General features: G+C 35.6%; 1 protein-coding gene across 1 annotated transcript in view; it reads right to left on the bottom strand.

Annotated features, from left to right (window-relative positions):
- Positions 1-23272, bottom strand: part of LOC138328305 (RING finger protein 150-like) — a 41306-nt gene that overhangs the window by 8573 nt on the left and 9461 nt on the right. The window contains exons 3-5 of the mRNA XM_069275049.1: positions 9759-9826; positions 7118-7200; positions 567-669 (exon numbers count right to left, since the gene is read on the bottom strand). Coding sequence (XP_069131150.1) covers positions 567-669; positions 7118-7200; positions 9759-9826 — 254 coding nt within the window. The remainder of the gene's footprint in view (positions 1-566; positions 670-7117; positions 7201-9758; positions 9827-23272) is intronic.

Raw genomic sequence — 23272 nt, forward strand, 5'->3', positions numbered from 1 at the left:
GTTCAAATGTTTGTTTAGGGGTGTTGAAAACTAGACTATATTACATAGGTAACAAAGTGCATGATCACACAGTTTATTTGGTACAAATCTGAATCAGGACAGCAGTTAGAATAATATTTATAAACAGAACATCACACAGGGTTTGTTTATAATCACCGATACAGCACTACACTATAATGTACATCTAAAGGTTAGCACACAAAACTGCAATGATTTAACACGAATATACATTTCCGTTAAAAGTACTTTTTAACATAACCACAAATAATATTAAAATAAAATTATTCACACATTGCCAATTTCTAATAGTAATAAATTACAAAAGGTTGTTTTTTTCACTATTCTTTTCATTTTATTTGTGGATATTCAAGTTTGTAGGAAACAACTTGACCGCAAATAATATCCCCTACAAATAAATATAGAGTCCTACAATAAATAATTTTTAATAACAAAAATATTTTAGACATGCCCAGAAGCTACATGTTTCAATAATATCTGACTGATTCCTCATTTCAAATGTACATGTTCTGAAATGTTAAAATACATTTTAAATGTATTATACATACATGAACCTGCATCCCGTATTCACGTAGTATATCAAGTTTACACATGGGACAACTTCGCTGTTCTAGAAGCCAGGGGTCCACACAGGACTTGTGGAATATATGCCTGCAAAGGAAAAAAAAAATAAAAAAAATTATGATTTATTTTTTTATTTTTCAATCATTTTTGATGTTCTAGTTTACAGACAATACTGAAAAAGACAGGAACATTTTAATGTAATAACTACAAAAACAAAACTGTTACATTCATATCAAATTACACAACATTCACATTCACACATGTACACACCCTCACATATACACCTACATACCTATACTCGTACATGTGAAATATGATGATGATAAAGAAAGGAAAATAGTGGGTTTCATACATACATATATACTCATACTTTGATCAGAGAAATGGACCAGCCTGTGTTGTTGTGGTTTTTTAGGGAAATGTTGTTGTATTGGATGTTATACAAACAAAATACCATCCTACCATAAGTGTTCAGGAAATTAGCAACCAGCTACTACAAATAATTCTGTCTAAAATAGTCTAAGACATAGATGCTTCCATATGCATGTATATAGAAATTTAGTATGGGATGGGCAGGACCAAATGGGACACATACAGATTGGGAACGCCCCCAACCCACAGGGATTTTTTTTGTTTTTTTGGGAGGTTGGGGAGGGTGTGTTTGTGTGTGTGTGTGTGTGTGTGTGTAAGGGTGTGTGTGTGGGGGGAGGAGCAAGAAATTATATTCCCTACTCTGGAATTTACTGCAGTGAATCAAAAAAGAATGTTGTTCAATAATGGGTTAGTTACATGTACAAATTCTTAATTTACTTAAATTCAATTTTCCTTTATAAAGATTCAGTAGGATTTTAGCTTTCCGGTGTAATATAGCAGGGTAAACCTGAGAATAGTTTGTGTAAACCATGGATAAGGTAGAAGTGTTGGGGACAAAAGCATTTGACGGCGTTAAAGTGGATATCACAAGATGCACCTATGGGGTTTGTGTTGGTTTTAGCGTTTCATTGACGTCATTCACAGCTAAATGAAGACCAAAATCAATATCTGTATCATCTGTATGTGTAATATCAGGTACATGTATACTAAATAAGTATATACCTACACTTCGTAGCGAGTCATTTATTCCCTTATATGTACAGGAATGTTTTAATATATTACAAATATATTTATATTTGACATTTATGAATTTATTTTTATCTTTTAAATCCAAGAGAATTAAAAAAAAATGCCTGAAATTAAGTAAGGGTGTACCAAGTATATATTAAGATAGTAAAAGATTCATCATCATCATCATCATCAATATCAACATGACATCATCATTGTTTGTACAAACATCATTGCTTTTACGATAGGCACGTATATAGACCAGTTGTGTGTTGCATAAACAACAATGATGATGAAGATTTTAATGATGATAATAATGATGATGATGATGGTGATGATTTTCATCATGATGATGATCATCATTACATAATTCAACTAGCTGACAGCATAGTATATTGAAAAATATTTTAATTTTACAAGAAAGGGCACTATTTAATGTAGATAATATACACATTGTATAAGCAAGCTTTGTCTCTTAGACTTGTCAGAACTTTAACTTATATACATGTATCACATTTAATGTATAACTTTTTTATAGTACTAGAGAATACATTGATAGGAATTAATTTCATAATAATATTCTTCAAATTCTAAAGATAGCAGACTTAAAGATGCTCCACCGCTGACACTGATGCATGTTATGTGCTGAAAGACGGCATCTAAATAACAGTTAGACACCATTAAACAGATAACCTTGAGTGATCATGTTTCTTTTTCTAATTTGTAACTCCATCCACTGTTATCCATCTCTTAGGCCACTGACCCTACACATCCAATAAGGCAGGAGAGATAATAGGCCGACTTATAAACAAATTACTGACCAGGATCGGCGGACAAAGAGGCCAACCTTTCTGTTACAGACACGTCAGGTTTGTTAGCGCAGCGACACAGACAGGAAGTGAAGTACGTCAGTGATATTGTGGGCATGTGAGGAAAGTGGACGTTGACACAAAAGACATCACTTTTATAATCTACTATATCATCCTGTGGAGAATAGAGAATAGGGAAGGGAATGCGGGTGGGGGAGAAAAGACAAAGATGTTTTGGGGTCAGTGAATGGAGTGGGGGAGCAAAGACAGAGATGTTTTGGGGTCAGTGGAGGGGGTAGGGGAGCAAAGACAGAGATGTTTTGGGATCAGTGGAGGGGGTGGGGGAGCAAAGACAGAGATGTTTTGGGGACAGTGGAAGGGGTAGGGGAGCAAAGACAGAGATGTTTTGGGGACAGTGGAGGGGTTAGAGGAGCAAAGACAGAGATGTTTTGGGGACAGTGGAGGGGTGGGGAGCAAAGACAAATTTTTGAGGGGTGGGGACAAAAGAGATTTTGGGGAGGAGGGGGGGAGCAAAGACAGAGATGTTTTGGGGGACAGTGGAGGGGTGGGGAGCAAAGACAAGATTTTTGGGACAGTGGAGGGTGGGGGAGCAAAGACAGAGATGTTTTGGGCAGTGGGGGGGGGGACAAAGACAGAGATGTTTTGGGACAGTGGGGGGTGGGGGAGCAAAGACAGAGATGTTTTGGGCATGAGTGGGAGGGGTGGGGGGCAAAGACAGAGATGTTTTGGGGACAGTGAGAGGGACAAGAAGAGATGTTTGGGTCAGTGGGTGGGGGAGCAAAGACAGAGATGTTTTGGGGACAGTGGAGGGGTGGGGAGCAAAGACAGAGATGTTTTGGGGATGGGTGTGGGAGCAAAGACAGAGATGTTTCAGTGAGGGGGGAGCAAAGACAGAGATGTTTTGGGGCAGTGGAGGGGTGGGGGACAAAGACAGAGATGTTTTGGGGTCAGTGGAGGGGTGGGGGAGCAAAGACAGAGATGTTTTGGGGACAGTGGGGGACAGGGTGGGCAGTGGAGGGGTGGGGGAGCAAAGACAGAGATGTTTTGGGGACAGTGGAGGGGTGGGGACAAAGACAGAGATGTTTTGGGGGTCAGGGGTGGAGGGATGGGGAGCAAAGACAGAGATGTTTTGGGGACAGTGGAGGGGTGGGGGAGCAAAGACAGAGATGTTTTTGGGGACAGTGGAGGGGATGGGGGGGAGCAAAGACAGAGATGTTTTGGGGACAGTGGAGGGGGTGGGGAGCAAAGACAGAGATGTTTTGGGGTCAGTGGAGGGGTTAGGGGAGCAAAGACAGAGATGTTTTGGGGTCAGTGGAGGGGGGGATGGGGGAGCAAAGACAGAGATGTTTTGGGGACAGTGGAGGGGAGTGGAGGAGCAAAGACAGAGATGTTTGGGACAGTGGAGGGGGGGGAGCAAAGACAGAGATGTTTTGGGGCAGTGGAGGGTGGGGGAGCAAAGACAGAGATGTTTTGGGGACAGTGGAGGGGATGGGGGATCAAAGACAGAGATGTTTTGGGGACAGTGGAGGGGATGGGGGAGCAAAGACAGAGATGTTTTGGGGACAGTGGAGGGGGTGGGGGAGCAAAGACAGAGATGTTTTGGGGTCAGTGGAGGGGGTAGGGGAGCAAAGACAGAGATGTTTTGGGGACAGTGGAGGGGGTGGGGGAGCAAAGACAGAGATGTTTTGGGGACAGTGGAGGGGTTAGGGGAGCAAAGACAGAGATGTTTTGGGGACAGTGGAGGGGGTGGGGGAGCAAAGACAGAGATGTTTTGGGGACAGTGGAGGGGGTGGGGGAGCAAAGACAGAGATGTTTTGGGGACAGTGGGGAGGATGGGGGAGCAAAGACAGAGATGTTTTGGGGCAGTGGAGGGGGATGGGGGCAGCAAAGACAGAGATGTTTTGGGGACAGTTGGGAGCAAAGAAGAGATGTTTTGGGACAGTGGAGGGGTGGGGAGCAAAGACAAGATGTTTTGGGACAGTGGAGGGGTGGGAGCAAAGACAGAGATGTTTTGGGATCAGTGGAGGAGGGGAGGACAGTGGAGGGGTGGGGGAGAAAACACAAATATATCCTGGGATTATCAGGGTCAGTACATATTTACCATCAAAAACATATTCTATTATCTTTTTTTAATTTTTTACCAAAGATATGATGACACAGTGGGATTAGCATTCACCAAATACATTACAATCTTTAATCAAATGACGACTGAATTAACATTTACCATTCAATACATTGGTGGCTTAGATTACAACCGGTCTTAGTCTGCAAAAGACTGCAGCTATCACTGCCATACAATACCACCATCTCCTAGTGTTTTACACAATTATACAATAGAGATAGCATAAGAGCGTGTTAGGGCATATGATGGTCAGGTCAAGTGCTGAACTCGTTATAAACCCATCAAGTGTTATTGTGAATGTACAGCAATACCGCTTATTATTTAACAATAATAATTGTAACAGTAAATAGTTTGGATTCCTGTGATCTCCCACACACCTCAGCGACGATCAGTTTGCAAAACTTTTCTGATTGGTCAACCAATCAGGGAACAGTATCGGCATGAGTGTAAATAAAAATTTGTTCCTTTCTTATTTATAAATTATATAAATTATACATTCATTCATTTGGGCATAGGTTAATTTTAGTAAGAGTTGGTAATTTTTTTCTCTTATCCCCTGTCTAAGATGTTATTGTAACGAGAGTAGAATAAAAAGACGTTAAAATCACCTCTACAACCACTGAACAATAATCTGTCTGACAACCACTGCAAATTTTTGGCACAAGAGTAATTGTTTGGCTGTTTACGCAGACAAACACGAAGCCGTCCCATCTTCACAGCTCTTTCTTTATCATCTATTGTCTCTGCAGCAGCGGCATATAAGACCAAACAACAAAGACAAAATTGCAGAATTTTCATTGGATTCTCACGAGGCAGTGCACATGTTCTATATCTGATGTTTTGTACGCCTGTTGATATGACGCTACGTAATGATCAATGTTAGACCTAAAGATCTATCACCCCGCCCATCAATCAGTCGTACGCGTGCCTTATTGATTTTCGCCGAGGCAAATGTCGGCTGTTATGTAAGATTGAATTGCACTTTTTGTCTATTATGTCGGCTGTTATGTAAGATTGAATTGCACTTTTTGTCTATAATAACCCCATACTGTTGTGCAACAAATTTTATTTTTGCATCCCTTCAAAGACAATGTTTATCAATAACGATTGTTTCTCTCTGTCTTGAATCATCAATAATTTCGGAAAAAGCTAGATTATCAAAGCATTTTTTGTACTTAAAATTTTTTTTCCTAGGGCTATCTACAGTAACACTCTACATTCTCTCTGGTTACATACATCAGTGCAGTACAGGATCGCAATGTGAGCGTTTGAGTAGCTGAACATTGTAACACATAAGATCTAGATAAACTGTCTACGGTCTAGTGACATTTGTGGAAAGACCTTGTGATTTCTGAGATTATATGTACAGTGAAACTTGCCTTAGTGACCACCTCTATATAAAGACCGCCTGCATAATGAGACCAAATGGTCAATTTCAACACAAATTACCCTATATATAAAGACCACTTTGCATAATGAGACCAAATGGTCAATTTCAACACAAATTACCCTGCATATAAAGACCACTTTGGCTATGAAGACCATTTTTCTTGGTGCTTTAGGTCGTCTTTATAGACAGGTTTGATGGTGGTCTTTATAGACAGGTTTGACGGTGGTCTTTATAGACAGACTTGACTGTATAAGATTCTTATAGAAGATCTAGATACAATCATATTTTGATACTGATTCTTAACTAGGTCTGCGGTGACAAACATTTTTGACAACATTTGCCATTTTCACAGATTCTTTCATTTACAAACCCTCAGGAATAGAAATAATAGGCAAAATATTCAATTGCACCAAGCTGATTAGAATAAGCTGGTTTTCCACTTCAGTCTTTATTACTTTCAACGGTTTTTTTCCCACAAAATGGGCGTTTTTGGTTTTCCAATTCTATATTACTTTCAGCTTTTTTTTCAGCCATTGGGCATTTTTTAATTTCTTTAAATGGTCTGCCCGCACAAATACAATCTTTACCAGGTCTGAAGCACTGTGACGAAACAGGATGGAATTTACAACAGATACCGTGAGATGAACCACATTGATATCTACATCTTACTTTCATGGTAAACGAAACTGTGAAGATATTCTACTGCTGACAGAGCATAAACAATACCCATCATTTGAACAATAACTGTTGTTCAATTATGGCTATATGTGTCTAATTAACACAAAGATACATGAAAAATAATTTATTTTGCTTCAAGTACATGAGCAATTAGTACTTCAATATTTCATATAGGTCATAGTGCTGTGGATTTTTTTCGTAATTCAATTACCATAATTATTTTAAATATTTTTCATCTTCAAGTAAAATGAAAAACTCAAACTTTTTCGATGATAGTAATGATGTAAGGTAAGTATCTTTTGTAACTGTAGAAAACTAATAATTCGTCTGCTGTTTTTGATAAGAGTAAAAATACCATTCGTCAGGGATGTGGAGCATCTTTAAAATCAAAGGATGAACTGTTGATAGACTTACTTGCACGGAAGGATCCTGATGACATCGGATGCCTTGTACCCTTCTATACAGACCGCGCACTGGTCAAACTCTGACTCCAACTCCTAGAAATTATATAATATACATGTAATATAACACATACAGCCCTCTGTTGTAGTCTTATACATGTAATATAACACATACACCCCTCTGTTGTAGTCTTATACATGTAATATAACAAATACACCCCTCTGTTGTAGTCTTATACATGTAATATAACACATACACCCCTCTGTTGTAGTCTCATACATGTAATATAACACATACACCCCTCTGTTGTAGTCTTATACATGTAATATAACACATACACCCCTCTGTTGTAGTCTTATACATGTAATATAACACATACACCCCTCTGTTGTAGTCTTATACATGTAATATAACACATACACCCCTCTGTTGTAGTCTCATACATGTAATATAACACATACACCCCTCTGTTGTAGTCTTATACATGTAATATAACACATACACCCCTCTGTTGTAGTCTTTATACATGTAATATAACACATACACTCGTTGTAGTCTTATACATGTAATATAACACATACACCCCTCTGTTGTAGTCTTATACATGTAATATAACACATACACCCCTCTGTTGTAGTCTTAGACTACCGTAATCAATCCAACAAGCAACCCGTCCCTATTTAAGTGCCCTCCCCCTTTTAGAGGCCTCCTTTTCACTGACCTCGAATTAAATGCAGATAGAAACTATGAAAATCAATGGTTTATTTAGGAAACAGTAATACATTATAGCAGGTATAAGGAAATGTTGGCAAATGTTATATCTTCTCATCATTTCTAGAATCACAGCCCCCCCCCCTCCCCATCCATCTTTTCAAGAATCACAGCCCCCTCTCCATGACATCCCTCTTAATTTCAAGAATCACAGCCCTCCTCCTCACCCATCATTTCAAGAATCACAGCGTTCCCCCCCTACCTCCCCACCCATCATTTCAAGAATCACAGCCCCCTACCTCCCTACCCATCTTTTCAAGAATCACAGCCCCCCCCTCTCCCCATCCATCTTTTCAAGGATCCCAGCCCCCCTCTCCCTGACATCCCTCATCATATCAAGAATCACAGCACCCCCACCTCCCCACCCATCATTTCACCAATCACAGCCTCTCTCCCTGACATCCCCCCTTCATTTCAAGAATCACAAGCCCCCCCCCATCTCATTTTAAGAATCACAGTTCCCCCTCCTCCCCCCAACCTAATTTTCTCTTCTAGTTTTTCAGTGGTGCCCTTATTTAACACCAACAATAGTAAGCATATTTACTAATACTACACACTTTTATTTTTGTGCCCCTGTGTATCATATGCACCTGGTTGTCAGTAGGACACACATATAAATGTCAATCGGACAAAAAAAACAAAAACAAACAGATTAGTTTCTGTGATGATATTCACGTCAACAACAATTAATACACCAGCTACCAGTGCTGCAGATGTCGAACATCAACAACACAGAAACATGTTCACCCCTGAAGACATATTGAACTCTTGTAATTCAAACACAGGAAGAGTCCATTATGAATTTTTCGGGGTCTTTGTGTTAGAAGTAGAACCAAATCTACCCAGCAAGTTGATGTTTAAATTATCAAAAGATTCCTTTTTTCTCAGAATTATTTAAAACACCTAAAATGATATTGACTTAAAACTGCATGTTACTTATTTTGTATTAAAACATAATACAATCTAGGAAGTATACAAAATACGAAACTGTGCACTCGGGGGAGCCCACATTTAAAGGTTCATGATAAAACATTTCCCTGTACAATAGACAACAAACTCTTGACATTTTGCTCAAGACACTCCATGTTACAGATGAAACTCCATAAACAGAATAATGCTATAGCAATGCCAAGAACATTAAGGTAATTGTATATATATGGCTGTACAGATCTGGATACGAGAGCTAATTAGATCACAAGCTGATTCAATCACTACAAAATCAATACTGTGTGTGAAACCTTACACTTTCACTTGTCGCCCAAGTAGAACCTACCACTATACATGTACTTCTGGTACGTCTGCTAAAAGCATGTCGGCATACGCACATACACGTATGTTCAAATTAAGGCTATATGTAACACTAAAATTAGGTAAACTTCGGTTTTATTACCTTTCATGTAACTTTTATGTAAAAACCTGTCAGAAATCCTATACTGAAGCCGATTACATTAAAAATTAATTTTTGTTCCATTCCTTTATTTGCTGGTCAGAGTTCTAAAGAGTTCTAAACCTCTTACAGTTCATGAAATGAGCAGGCATTACTATTATATACATTTTTATTTAGAATGTATTTGACACTTTTCCTTAATTTTCTAAATCTATTCTTGTCTAGAAATTGAACTAGGAATTTCATGTGAGAGACCATTAACAATATTCTTGGTCATATAGCATGCGCAATTGACAAGAATGTGTTTTTTTTTGTTTTTTTTTTGACGTTCTTCTACACATGTAACAAGCAAAGTTATGATTTTTTTATTTGAGCTTTACACATGTATAAAAAAATCTCATGGCTTGTGACATTTTATTTTTCAATTATATAACAGAAATCCATGACATTTTACTTTGTACCATACAAACGTTGTGATATACAAGTCCAACTCACCTTGTCTCCAGTTTTAACTGTCCTCTGTGGAATTTTAGCAATTGCTTTCTTGGCAGCGCAATTGCTTTCTTGGCAGCGCTCGCTAGTCGCCTCTGTAAAATACAAGATCTTACTGTCAGACAAAGTTAATCACAACACAACAGGATAACTTGATTAATGAATTACCACAACAAACTAGGATTAAAACATTTTTAATATGAGTGAACCGACACCTCATCAAAGAACGGACTACCATATTTACCCTTAATAAGCACCCTAAAACAGCCCTCATCTTTTTGACACCATAATTTGAATTTAAGTACCGTATTCGACCCAATAAGCGCCCAGGGCATTTAAAAAAAAAAAATTGAAAAAATGAAGAGGTGCTTAATGCCAACCGTTTAAGTTCTGATGCCCTGGCAATTGAAATGAGGCCTAAAAAAGGGGAGGGCGCTTAATGGGACATGGGCGCTTATTGGGTCGAATACGGTAGCTTGAAATACATGCAGACTGAAACGATAAACACATTACGTTTCTCTTTTCTATTTGATTTCTTTTTGTAGATTTATTAATTGGCTTACTGTGTGCAATAATTGTGAAAGGTTAGTCCAAATTTGTTCCTATTAAGCTTGCCCCTATTTTTGTTATTTTTTATTGATCAAATACAGTATTTCATTTCCTGAATCATTCATTATAGTGATTAAACATGCAAGTTAAATAGTCCAACAGTTATATGTGCATGTATAATTTTTATTTATTTTTTTTTTTTTTTTTTTTTTTGGGGTGGGGTGGGAGGGGGGGAGGGGTTACAATGATAACAATGTTGCATAAAACATTATTCATTAATGTCATATTCATGGTTCCATAAGGAAAACAAATCAAACAACAGAAAATTCTACATATAGAACATATGTATGATGTTGGGAGTTTTATAATTGGCTACATGAATTCGAAAGTTACTGAATTAAACCCCTAGCTCTTTAAGCTGATGTTGAAAAAAGACAAAGAATAAAAGTCTCTGATTCATTGGTTCACAATGATCATGAAAAGAAATGATATATACCGTATTTGACTGAATAAGTGCACATGTCCTTAAAAGCACCCCTCTCTCTTTTTGAGGCCTCGATTTCAATTGCCGAGGCATAAATAAAGTCCATAACTACACAAAACTGTATAGATTTGCAATAATTTTGTCTAATAAGCACCTTATTATTTTTTTTTAATTATTATTATTTTTTCAAAATGCCCTGCATGCTTATTAGGTCAAATACAATAATATAGTTTTTGTATGTCCTTACAATAGTATATTTATACATGGTTATGGATAAATACACTGCTTAAATACACTGATTAAAACGAAACAGTTGAATAATTTCCTAAAACAACATAAAAATCACATGTCAGATAAACAGTATGGATTAGTGATGTAATTCCTGACTGATGCATTATTTCAATGGTCAAAATCACCAGACCTTACGATGAGATGGATCGATGAGATGGATCGAGGCACATCTTGACCTGTAAGAATGTGACCTTAACACCTTCCCAAGGATATATGACCCTTGATATCATCAGTATCTTCTATCCCCTGCCCGACTCTAGAATCTGAGTATAGACATGCTATAGTGATATACAATTGCAAGCCCTATACTACAATATGTGCATTGGCTGGCTGCATTCTTCTCGATCCGTTGATAAAAGCCTGGTACATTTCCCTTGCTGTCTCTATAAATTTGTTATATTTTCCCCGACAGTACAAAATCCAATTACCCACGCATTTTCTATACAGTATCGGGAAATCCAATATATTCCCCTTTCAAATATGACATTTAATACATTTGTGTATTGGGGTGTTTTTAGTAGGCAAATGTCTACAGTGTTCATAAAGATGACCAGCATAGAACAAAATGTCAGAGCCAGACATTATGTTTCGCAACACTTTGTCAGATTGAGTGTACATACAGGTTGTATATATATATATACAGTGTCTAGTAGGTAGAAAACAAAACATGTAGGCTTTCCATCACTGTGAGAATACAATTACTCAAATCTGATCACTGCTAACACTGTATAACTACTGCTTGTAAAAGTCATGCTATTGTACAAATCATGTTATTATAAAGATGTAAACACTTGCTTGTACAAATCAAATGATTACATATAAACAACAGCTTTGTAAAATCAAATAATTACATAAACAACTGCTTGTACAAATCAAATGATTACATAAACAACAGCTTGTACAAATCAAATGATTACATATAAACAACAGCTTGTACAAATCAAATAATTACATAAACAAGTGCTTGTTCAAATCAAATGATTACATATAAACAACTGCTTGTACAAATCAAATGATTACATAAACAAGTGCTTGTTCAAATCAAATGATTACATAAACAACTGCTTGTACAAATCAAATAATTACATAAACAAGTGCTTGTTCAAATCAAATCAAATGATACATAAACAACTGCTTGTACAAATCAAATAATTACACAAACAACTGCTTGTACAAATCAAATGATTACATAAACAACTGCTTGTACAAATCAAATGATTACATATAAACAACTGCTTGTACAAATCAAATAATTACATAAACAAGTGCTTGTTCAAATCAAATGATTACATAAACAACTGCTTGTACAAATCAAATGATTACATAAACAACTGCTTGTACAAATCAAATGATTACATATAAACAACTGCTTGTACAAATCAAGATATTACATAAACAACAGCTTGTACAAATCAAATGATTACATGAACAACAGCTTGTACAAATCAAATCATTACATATAAACAACTGCTTGTACAAATCAAATAATTACATAAACAACTGCTTGTCCAAACTAAGTAATTAAATAAACAACAACTTGTAATTGTACAAATTAAGATATTATATATAATTGACATTTGTACGTGCACCTCAATGGAACTGTTAGACCATATCATATCCTTTTAGACACACTGATGATGATAAACAAACTGATTTTAGTAGAAAAAGTTTGAAAAGAATTTTTTTTTAACATCAACCTTAAGCTTCATCATCATTATACTGTCATGTATTATCAATGCAAGCTATGCATACATAAATTTGATAAAAGACGAACATGAGCCTCTACTCATTTCAATCAATATATTGGTAGTCACGCAAAAGGGTTTCAAAAGGGCCTTTAGTATATGTCTTTAATGGCCGACTATAGAAAATTTGAACATACCACTCATTAAAATTCTTTATCGAATATGTGTATTACCTTAAATGAGTATGTCATGTCAGGTGCAGTTTAGATTTATTTAGACATTATACAATATATATGGGTCAAAGAATCAACAGTATGTTCCGGGTAAAACATGTAGGATCCTAAAAAACGAATGTCTGTAGGAAAAAATTACTTTATATATGGCTCCAGGAATCGCAAAGTAACCCTAACCATGATATGTGGAGAAATATATTACAGAATTTTCAAGGAAGTCTGCTCCTTTATCAACGCACAGAAAACATACACAATCTGCTCCTTTATCAACGCACAGAAAACCTACACGATCACATGATTTATAATTAATAATTGAAGTTCATATAAGAAAAGAAACAGGAGGCTGAAGATGTGTACGAAATCTTGTGAAATAGTCATGTCTATCAATTGATTTCTATTATAGCGTTCTTTTGAACATCATGACCAAACCTCGCTAGATTCTTCTTCAGCCTTACGTTCAACTTTACTATTACACATATTTCCTTTGGCTTTTTGTACTTTCTATTGTTAATTCTTTCTTTGTCATATTGTATTTCGTATTGTTAGTTCTATATATCATATGACCGTTTTTGTTTTATGTGCGTCTTGATAAAGGGTCAGACTACTCAGATTCGGAAATATAATTTGTCTGCACGGTAATTTTCTAAGGGCTATTTGCCCCAAATAGCTTATGTATTATTGCATCTGTATAAATTTATTTAAATTCAACGACACTCACCAATATTATTGAAACAAGACTATATAGCAGCTGCTCAACAAAGGGCAGTAACTCTGAATATTGCAAAAACAACTACTGTATTCGACCCAATAAGCGTCAAGGGCGTTTAAAAAATTGAAAAGGTGCTAATAAGACGGAATAATTGCGAATCTATACGGTTTTTATTAATGCCTGGGCAATTGAAATCGAGGCCTCAGAAAGGGTAAGGGTGCTTATAGGGGCATGGGCGTTTATCGGGTCGAATACGGTACGTAGTTTACAACAAGTCTGCAAAATTTGACAGGTTGTAATTAAACAGGGAAAGAAAACATATCAAAATGATTTTTTACATACCTTAGACAAGACAGCCATGGTAATGGGCCAAATTGTACATAAATGACAAACTGATAACAGACTGATTAGCATACCTGTTAATGTTACATAATTACCTGTCTCAAATTTATATAATTACTGCCCCGTCAACAGTTATGTCATTTAATAATTTGATGCAAATAATCTCTTGTTAATTAGTGAATATTTCATATATAAAATATAAGCGAGCAATTGTGGTTAAAAGCACATAATCTACATTTCTTTCATAGCTACGGGTGTTATATATACTGGCTGGTCTTACGATATGCATTACACTCATGTCGCCAGAGGCTGTATTATATGGCTACCCATGCAATACAGCCTCATGACGTCATAGCATCAACAATATTACTACTTCCTCGGTAAAATTTTGACATTTTTTTGCCGAAACTAGGCTGATTATACTATAAAAGATGCAAACAATCGCATCTATGTTGAAAATATTCATGCGATTCAAGTAAATTTTCACAAATTATTATCAACATCACTCATATTTATAGATAGTTCTATACAACTTTGAAATTCGCAAACTTGTTTTAAAATGGAAATTTAATATCTGTGATTGAAAGTCGGTTAATAGTTGCTTTTTAGAAGCACATTCCATTTCATACTGAATGTACACCTGATTTTGTCTTTGTGATATTTCATACTTTGTCTAATAAATATTTTATTGTACATATTAGTGCTACAAAAAGACAATATCTTTCACTTTACAGGCTTCAAATGTAATCCATCACGATTACCTCCAGTTTTCCTTAAATGTCACAGACCTCTAATTAGCAATGAAACTACTGACGCAAAAGGACCTACCGATTGTCTCTCCTTATGATGTTCTTAAGCCATTTCTATGGTAATATCTTAACAGCTAATCTTAACAGATACAGATGTTATTTAAAGATGCTCCATCGCCGACAGAGCATAAACGGTATCAATCATTTCAACAATAACTGATGTATAATTGTGTTTATATGTATCTAATTGATATTGAAATGTGCATGCATATATAAAATAATTTAATTTGCACAATCAGTACTTAATTCCATATAGGGTATATATATAGTGCCATGGAATTTTTTTCGGGACGCAATAGATTATTTCAAATACCATTCGTCTGCAGTCCAGTTTTTGATAGAGGAAAAATACCATTCGTCTGCAGTGGAACATTGTTAATACACAAGTACTAATTATACATCATCTTAAAGATGCTCCACTGCTGACAAATAGATCCTTTTTACAAAAGTTGCTTACTTTACACCAGTACCATCATTGAAAAGTTTGAGCTTCTAATATTACTTCGGATAAAAATAATAGAAATAATCAATTGTATCCTGAAAAAAATCCTGGGCACTATTTCAATATATGAATAATGAAGTACTGATTGTGTCAAAAGCAAAATAAATTATTTGTATTATTTTCTTGCCTTCATTAGAAATATGTTTACATGACTACCGGGTAAATACCAATTATTCTTCAAATGAAGAGTATCGTTTATGCTCTATTGGCAGTGCATGATCATCTTTAACAGACATAAATATTATTTACACATGCATTTACAGATATACTACCTTATCTTTTACAGATACTAATCTAAATCATAACAGATACAGATATTTGATAATGTACCATATACGGTATGCATGTCAATGGTAAAAAGGAAGAATCAAAATAAACATCCTAGCTTTCAAACATATGTACACATGAGAAGTGTCATGTTTCTGTTCTCAAAACACAGCATTTCCTTACTGTTGTTTAACGTCAGAATTGTCCCCAACAGAATTCAAGGTTAAAGGTTTCAAGTTCCAAGTCATTTTTAAATTTATAATTTTACCAATACATTTCTTGTTTCAATTATATATATAAATATTAAAATTTACTTTGTATTAACCACGTCTACATTACACTGTAAATGTATTTAAGTAATACATAAACACAAATGACAAGAATTTCGTTAGGGGATTTTATCATAATCATATATATATAATTTGCTTGTATTGGTTTAAAATCCTCAATGCAGCGGTAACAGTCTGACAAGAAAAGGACAGGCCTTGATCTGTGGAATACATACATGTATACGTAAATATTATTTCATTCGAAATCTCTACATTATGATTATTTAGTAAGATATACCTTGTGGTTGTTTTTTTCCTTTCTTTCTTTTAATCCCATTAAGTGCCAGCCAGGGTAATTTAATTACAACCCCCCCCCCCCCCGCCCTCCCACACACACACACACACCCACACCATCCCTCCCATCCTCCCCAGGTAATAAGGATGTGTCAGGGTTGGTTTTGTTTGGAGATGGTGAAAATCTTGAGGTCCATTAAAATACACAGACAGTCATGCATGATCGGTATGTGACAACTGTGCATGTCCCATGTGAATTTTGAATGAATAACTCAGAGGTGAAAGGTTAAATTATGTAATTATCATATTCGCTACTTGAGGCAACTAAAACTTAGTCCAAAAGATAAGTCTTGTAAATTATTAATTTATCAGTATAATCTACTTATGTTAGTGCAGTCAAATTGAAGCACAAATACGAAAGTCTTTAATTATGATCTATAATTATCACAGATAAAAATTTGCACAATTCAGTATTTCAATGACGACAATATCCATTAACAAAATTTAGCAATGTACATGATGAATTAACGTTTCAAAGAGAGCGCCAAATTTAAAGGCGCTAGAGTAAAACTACCGCTGAAATAGGTGCATTTACAGTCTATATACTCTGTATTTACATATTACATATAGTTATCTGCCTTTGTTGGTAGGTATTGATTGTGTTGCATGTGACATCACATGTTTGCGTGCGTAACTTCATATTTTTTAGAGAAATAATGTGAATTACGACAACAAAGTACTGGCATCACAATGGATACCTACCCGCAAGGGAGCTAACTCCGTAATATACAAAACAGAACAATTAAAGGGAAAATTCAGTCTAAATTTGCATATATTTATATCAGAAACAAACCAGTTATAGAAATTATATATCAGTATGTTTTGCTGTGATATGCCAGAAAAGCCCACTGTAATGAAATGCATGTGAAATGTTTAAACTCGCTTACTGTCCCCCATCACACATATTGGTTGGATGTCTGGTATGCTGAACCCTGTCCTTTGCCAGTGTAGTAAAGAAATGATTGTCTAGAACTACTCAAATCGCTCCTACAGTAGTGTGTTTACCTTATTAGATACATGTTCTTGTCTAAAAATAATAGCATCAACTCCTCAGTGGTTATGTATTGTATTTGTTGAACGTGCGTACATATTGTACCTGCTTAATCGTATTGATCAACAATTTGGAATTTCTAAGGTATCAATCAAAATACCAATGCCGTGACTTTATATCGATATTTCATGTTGTATGTTTCATAAGGAATGTTGAACAATACATTTATGTCATATTTTGCTTCCTGGTTACGTAACACAATTAGCCTAACTAAACTGTCCCTTTAACGTACAAGTAATTTTATAAGTGATTTATGGTGGAAACTTCTGCATAGCAATAATTGATCTACTGATACTGTTGAGATATAAAAAGCTGGCTAGAGTTTTAAAAGCAAAACCCAGCAGATGTGTAGTTATATATATAGTTATTAATATAAAAAAAAATGTAAAAGTACTGAGTATAAGCGACATCGCGTCTATATTTGTATACAGATTAGAAGGACAAACATAAGTTATTGATTTCTGACATGGGCTATAAGCTATTAACAGGTCTATAAACAAAATGTAGCCAAACTATGAAAGGTGTAATAATTCAGCATCTGGTTACTTTTAATGTGATAAAAACCACATATAGTAAACCTTCTGTTAGTTCAAACAAAATTAAATAAATGGACCAGTTCGAATTATCCGAAATTAAGCTTCAGGATAAAATCATGAGTTCGAACTATAAGAGTTGAAATCAATCATTTTCTCGTAGACATGAGCATTTAATTTGTGAATTTATAATTAATTGCATAGCACAAGCTGCATGCATATGTGCACAGGAACAAGGCCCCAAACAGCACCGTTCACGATTGCGGCCTATAATTTACATCGACGTCCGTTAACTGAGATAGAAACTTTATTTAAACCACAGAAAATCTAGTTAGATCTTAGTTATATTTCATAACAAACGTAAATTTATTTATTTACTTTTTTAGTTAAAGAAAGTCCGGTTGCATTTACGTAACTATCAACAAAATTTCAAGTTAAATTCGACTCCGATATTGTTAGTATTTGTAGATGTAGTTGAAATTAAGATATATTAAAGAATATTTGTAATGATTTTTTTTAATAACTTTAGTACAGCAGTTGCTGAAAGTCGATACATGTAAACAAACTGGTCGCCATAGAAGTTACGATTATTACCGAATGGAAGTCGGAAAGTTCATGACCCGTTTTCGGAAGAGTTCGGACAGACGTTACGTAGTAACGGTAGTCACATGACGTTCTCGGCAACGACGTTACAATGTCGGCTAACTTCGGCTTGTTTGACTAAGTGGGACCCACCTAGCGATGTTTAATATTTATTTGATTTTTATCAAAGTATTCCGAATCATAATCGCTCATCTTGACTTCGATTTAGTCCTGTCTCTGCATGATTTACAACAGGATTTTTTTTTCAACATTCTCCTAAATCATGAAAAAAATAAGAAAGATGCGGATATTGGGCCTTTAAAGAAAGTCTGGTTGCATTTACGAAACTACTGTTGAAAATATTTGTTTACATTCAGTTCGTAAAATTAGGTCACAATCGCACTGTGACTGTCAGATTGTCCAAAACCCGATTGCATATTGTCTGCTTCCAAATTTACTTAACTAGTTTTAACCTGATGAAAAGCTATGTATCTATTGTTTAATTACCCAACACGTGGATTGTTTTGGCTGGAGCTGAATATGTAATCACACCCACTTGCTGTGACCCAGCGGCTGGCTTTTGATGCTCGCTGTGACACCTCGTAACTGGCCTGTCCAAGCCAGCGTGAGGCACATGTTTACAGATAATTTAACACCTTGATCGGCTGATTTAAGATAGATTGAATGCATATTTTAATGTCGACTTAGACTGATATCCATATCTAGATTGATTTTAACAAACATTAATTGGCGATTTCTTCCAGGTATAGCTAATTTAAATATACATTGTCGGGGCCTAAGATTAAACGTTTGGCCTTGCTACTTTGTGTACGATATATCTGCATAAATGATGTTTATTTATGGCTTAAAATGTTCATGACTTATCTGTCGTATGGTCATTATAATGATAATTTATACAGTCTTTATTCCAAACATCAAAACTGTTGCAATATGCAAAATATATCACCATTTTTGGGGATCCCATTGCACTGTTTGCTGACAAAAAAATCTTACTTTTACTTTCATAATTTGACGTGTATGAACTATCTGAAATAAGATTGATTATAAATAGTCAGTGTTCCAACTATCACTAGCTAAAAAATTACCGTTTTTCTGGAAAAAATTGCATGTTCAAACTATCGGGCCGTTCGAATTAACCGGAGGTTTACCGTATATACAGTTTCTACCCAAAAGTATAAGGCTACATAAACAGTAAAACCTTTCTTAATACAGGGGTGTCAAGATCCCTAAACGACGTGGGTAAAGTATGATTGAACGATGACTAGTCCCACTTTCCTGCGATTATGATGTCACAAAAATCATGCCAAATGATGACATCATAATCACCAGATGGTGGGACTGACTGATGATAAATTGGACTTTATCCACATCGTTTAGAACGTTTCGGAAACTGTTTAGTCATGTAGCTGGTAAACCAGTAACTATTCTGTATCTGCATATTACAGAGTTATCTGCACTTGCGGCTAGGTATTGATTTTGATGTCATGTGTTTCAGAAAGTATATACGTCACATCAAGCTTTTCAGAGAATATGATGTGAGGTGCGCTCACACAATAATGACGTCACAATGGCTAACTACCACAAAGGGAGGTAACTCTGTATAATGCACCGACGGAATTATCTAACACAGTTTTCTTAGTATCCCAAATAAAAAATAGCTAATTGTATTCTTATTTTTCAATTTTAACACCTTTTTACATCCATGTCCATGCTTAAAGACCGCTTGGCTTGCCCTTAAACTTTGGGTGGTCTATATATATATAGAGTACAGGTTTGACAGCTGTCAACTTGCATTCTACAGCATTAGAAATATATTGGATTGAAGTCATTGTTTAAACTTAAAACATCCTTATCATTTGTTGGGCCCTGTGCATGCTCTTCTGGTCCCAAGGGGTCAGAATTACCATTTATGTCAAATCTGGTCCCCTTGCACCAAGGATGTTTCTGACCAAACCTGGTTCAAATCCATCAAGTACTTTATGAGAAGTAGTTAAAAAGGAAACTTTGACAGGCATATGGGTTGGCATATGCATACAGACAACAGCCAGATGATGGATGACAGACGTCGGGCTAGGCAGACGACCAAAAAAATGCCATTCAACAAAATTTTAGTAATGTGGTATGATCATATCGTATATCATTTGAGTAATGATTTAATATAGACAAGACATGGAGTCTGCTTGATGTATCATGTTAGATCCAAAAAATGACATACCTAGACATCTTACTCTTTATAGATAACTGCAGGTTTTAATTATCGATTACTGTGCTTTCTGTAGCTTTATTGGACTATTTTTTTAAAATAATTAATTAACATCCAAGGCAAAATGATAAAGGATTCTTCATCCCTTCATCGTGACAAAATTGAAGAACTGGTCTATAATATAAAGCTACATATGTACAAGTACATGCGATGCCATGACAAGAATCCTATGAACAAAGATGTCTTAACAAATTCTTACCGCTACCAATACTAAGGACTTCTACAGAAAACCATGATAGAATTCTATATGGATCTTCATGTACGTATGTAGCTGCCATGGAAATAAATCAATTTCCATCCAGATCACAGCGTGTCACATCTCCTAAGCTCCTTGACAACACGTTACGATTTGGATCGATATCTTTCCTGGCTTCATTGTCTATATTCTGTTTTTGACATTCCATTGCTAAATGAGCATGTCTAAGGCAAATGTATTATGTCGGGAGTATGATTTCAATGTCGGGAGTATGATTTCAAACTCTTAATATTTACAAGAAATGATGATCATTACTTTTCAAAATGGGTGCTACTCCCTTTAAGCAGTATGTAATAATATGTTGCAAGACTTGCAATTATGTTATAGCACCATATTTGACCCAATATGCGCCCAAGTCGTCCCTGAAAGCTCCCCTCCTCCTTATGCGGCCTTAATTTCAATTGCCCGGACATAGACCAAAACTATAAAAACTGTGTACCTGGTTTGCAATAATTTTGTCTTATTAAGCACCTTTTTATTTTTTTTCAATATCTTAAACACCCTGAGTGCTTATTGGGTTAAATATGGTATAAAATGTAATGTTAAGCGGTAAAATAATATAAGAATATGAAGTGATCATGTACATCAATTTATAATTTTTAGAGATATAATACATCACTTTTGGCCCTGTTCATCTGGTCCCCAAGGGATCAACTATATATAACCATTATAAATCCCCACCTCATGGGTTAAGTAAAATGAATTTGATTAAATTTTAGATAGCGGTTATGGAGAAGAAGATTTTGTAAAATGTCGATGGACGGACAAAGGATTCCAAGGTATCGCATAAGCTCACCTCTGTTCTTCATACCAGGAGAGCAAAAAGTTAAAACTGAAACCATAATTCTATGATCATGGAACCTGGCGGCTCCTGGGTTACAATCTAGCAACCCTGAGGTAAAGGGAGATGTACCAGGGTTTCAAAGTTGCAACCCAGAGGTAAAGGGCTAAAGTGTGCATGGTATATATTGGAACTTTCAGCCACATAATATGGCTATATAAGATTTTGTTCCAAGGAACACACATATATATAAGCATCATCCTGAGGCTTCACTCCAGGGGATATACCGTATTCAACCCACTTAGCGCCCATGTCCCTATAAACGCCCCTCCCGTTTTTTGAGGCCTCGATTTCAATAGCCCACACATAAATAAAGACCAAAACTACACAAAACTGTCTAGATTTGCAATAATCTTATTAGCACCTTTTCAATTTTTTAAACGCCCCGGGCGCTTAATTGGTGGAATACGGTACACATATATTATCATCTTCAAGAGAGACTGCTTCGAAATACTGCTCCGGGGGACTTGATACAAAGGATAAATAATAACAATATCATAATCAAACATATGTATATCCAGAACCAGGTTCAGTGACCTCCCTTTGACCTCCCAGAATGCATCGTCTATTATCACATTACACCTGGATACAGCTAATAACCTGTACAGGTAATAAATGATAAATTATCTCTGTCTGATGTTCTGTTGTCATGGATACCATTATAAATATGTACATATTAGGAGAGTCTGTGGAAAACTATAGCATTAAAGCAATATATATAGCTATACATCATGATCAGCTGTAGCTAGAAGTAGATTATGTAAAGCATGCACATATGCACATGTTAAAGATGGCCCCACCGCTGACAAATGATATTTTTCCAATATCAGAAACAGGAGCAGACAATTTAATATTTTTCTTCAGTTACAAAAGTTATTTTCTTTACACCAATACCACAATTGAAAAGTTTGAGCTTATAATTTTATTTTAAGTTAAAAATATGAAAAATGATTAATTGCATCCTGAAAAAATTCTGTGGCACTATATATATTCTCTATGGAATGAAGTACTGATTGCACATGCACCAAAAGCAAAATAAATTATTTTACATTACTTTTTGTGTTAATTAGACAAATATATATATATACACCACTGAAAACCAATTATTGTTCAAAGGATGGATATCATTTAAGCTCTGTTGGCAGTGGAGCATCTTTAATAAGAGCATTATTAACAATCTGATTAAAAATACTGATCATGATCACTATTCTCTCTATTTTTTCGTCCCTGTCACGAAAATCAAGTCAATTTGAAAGATCATCAGCACAAGACCCTTAATGGGAAGTTGTCTGATCCTCTATGACATAGCTTTTTTAGAATGAGAATGAAGATCTGGATTCTAACTAGTATGGCATTTTTGAACAATACATCCAATTGATTCTTAGAGTGACAGACTGTATTCTTCTACCATGCATTCCATTTGTAGGTTGACTGTCGTATGTACCTGTACAACTATGAGTATATAAATCTGATGCA

This window comes from Argopecten irradians, chromosome 7 (assembly GCF_041381155.1).
Source record: "Argopecten irradians isolate NY chromosome 7, Ai_NY, whole genome shotgun sequence".
In the NCBI taxonomy this organism is placed as follows: domain Eukaryota; kingdom Metazoa; phylum Mollusca; class Bivalvia; order Pectinida; family Pectinidae; genus Argopecten; species Argopecten irradians.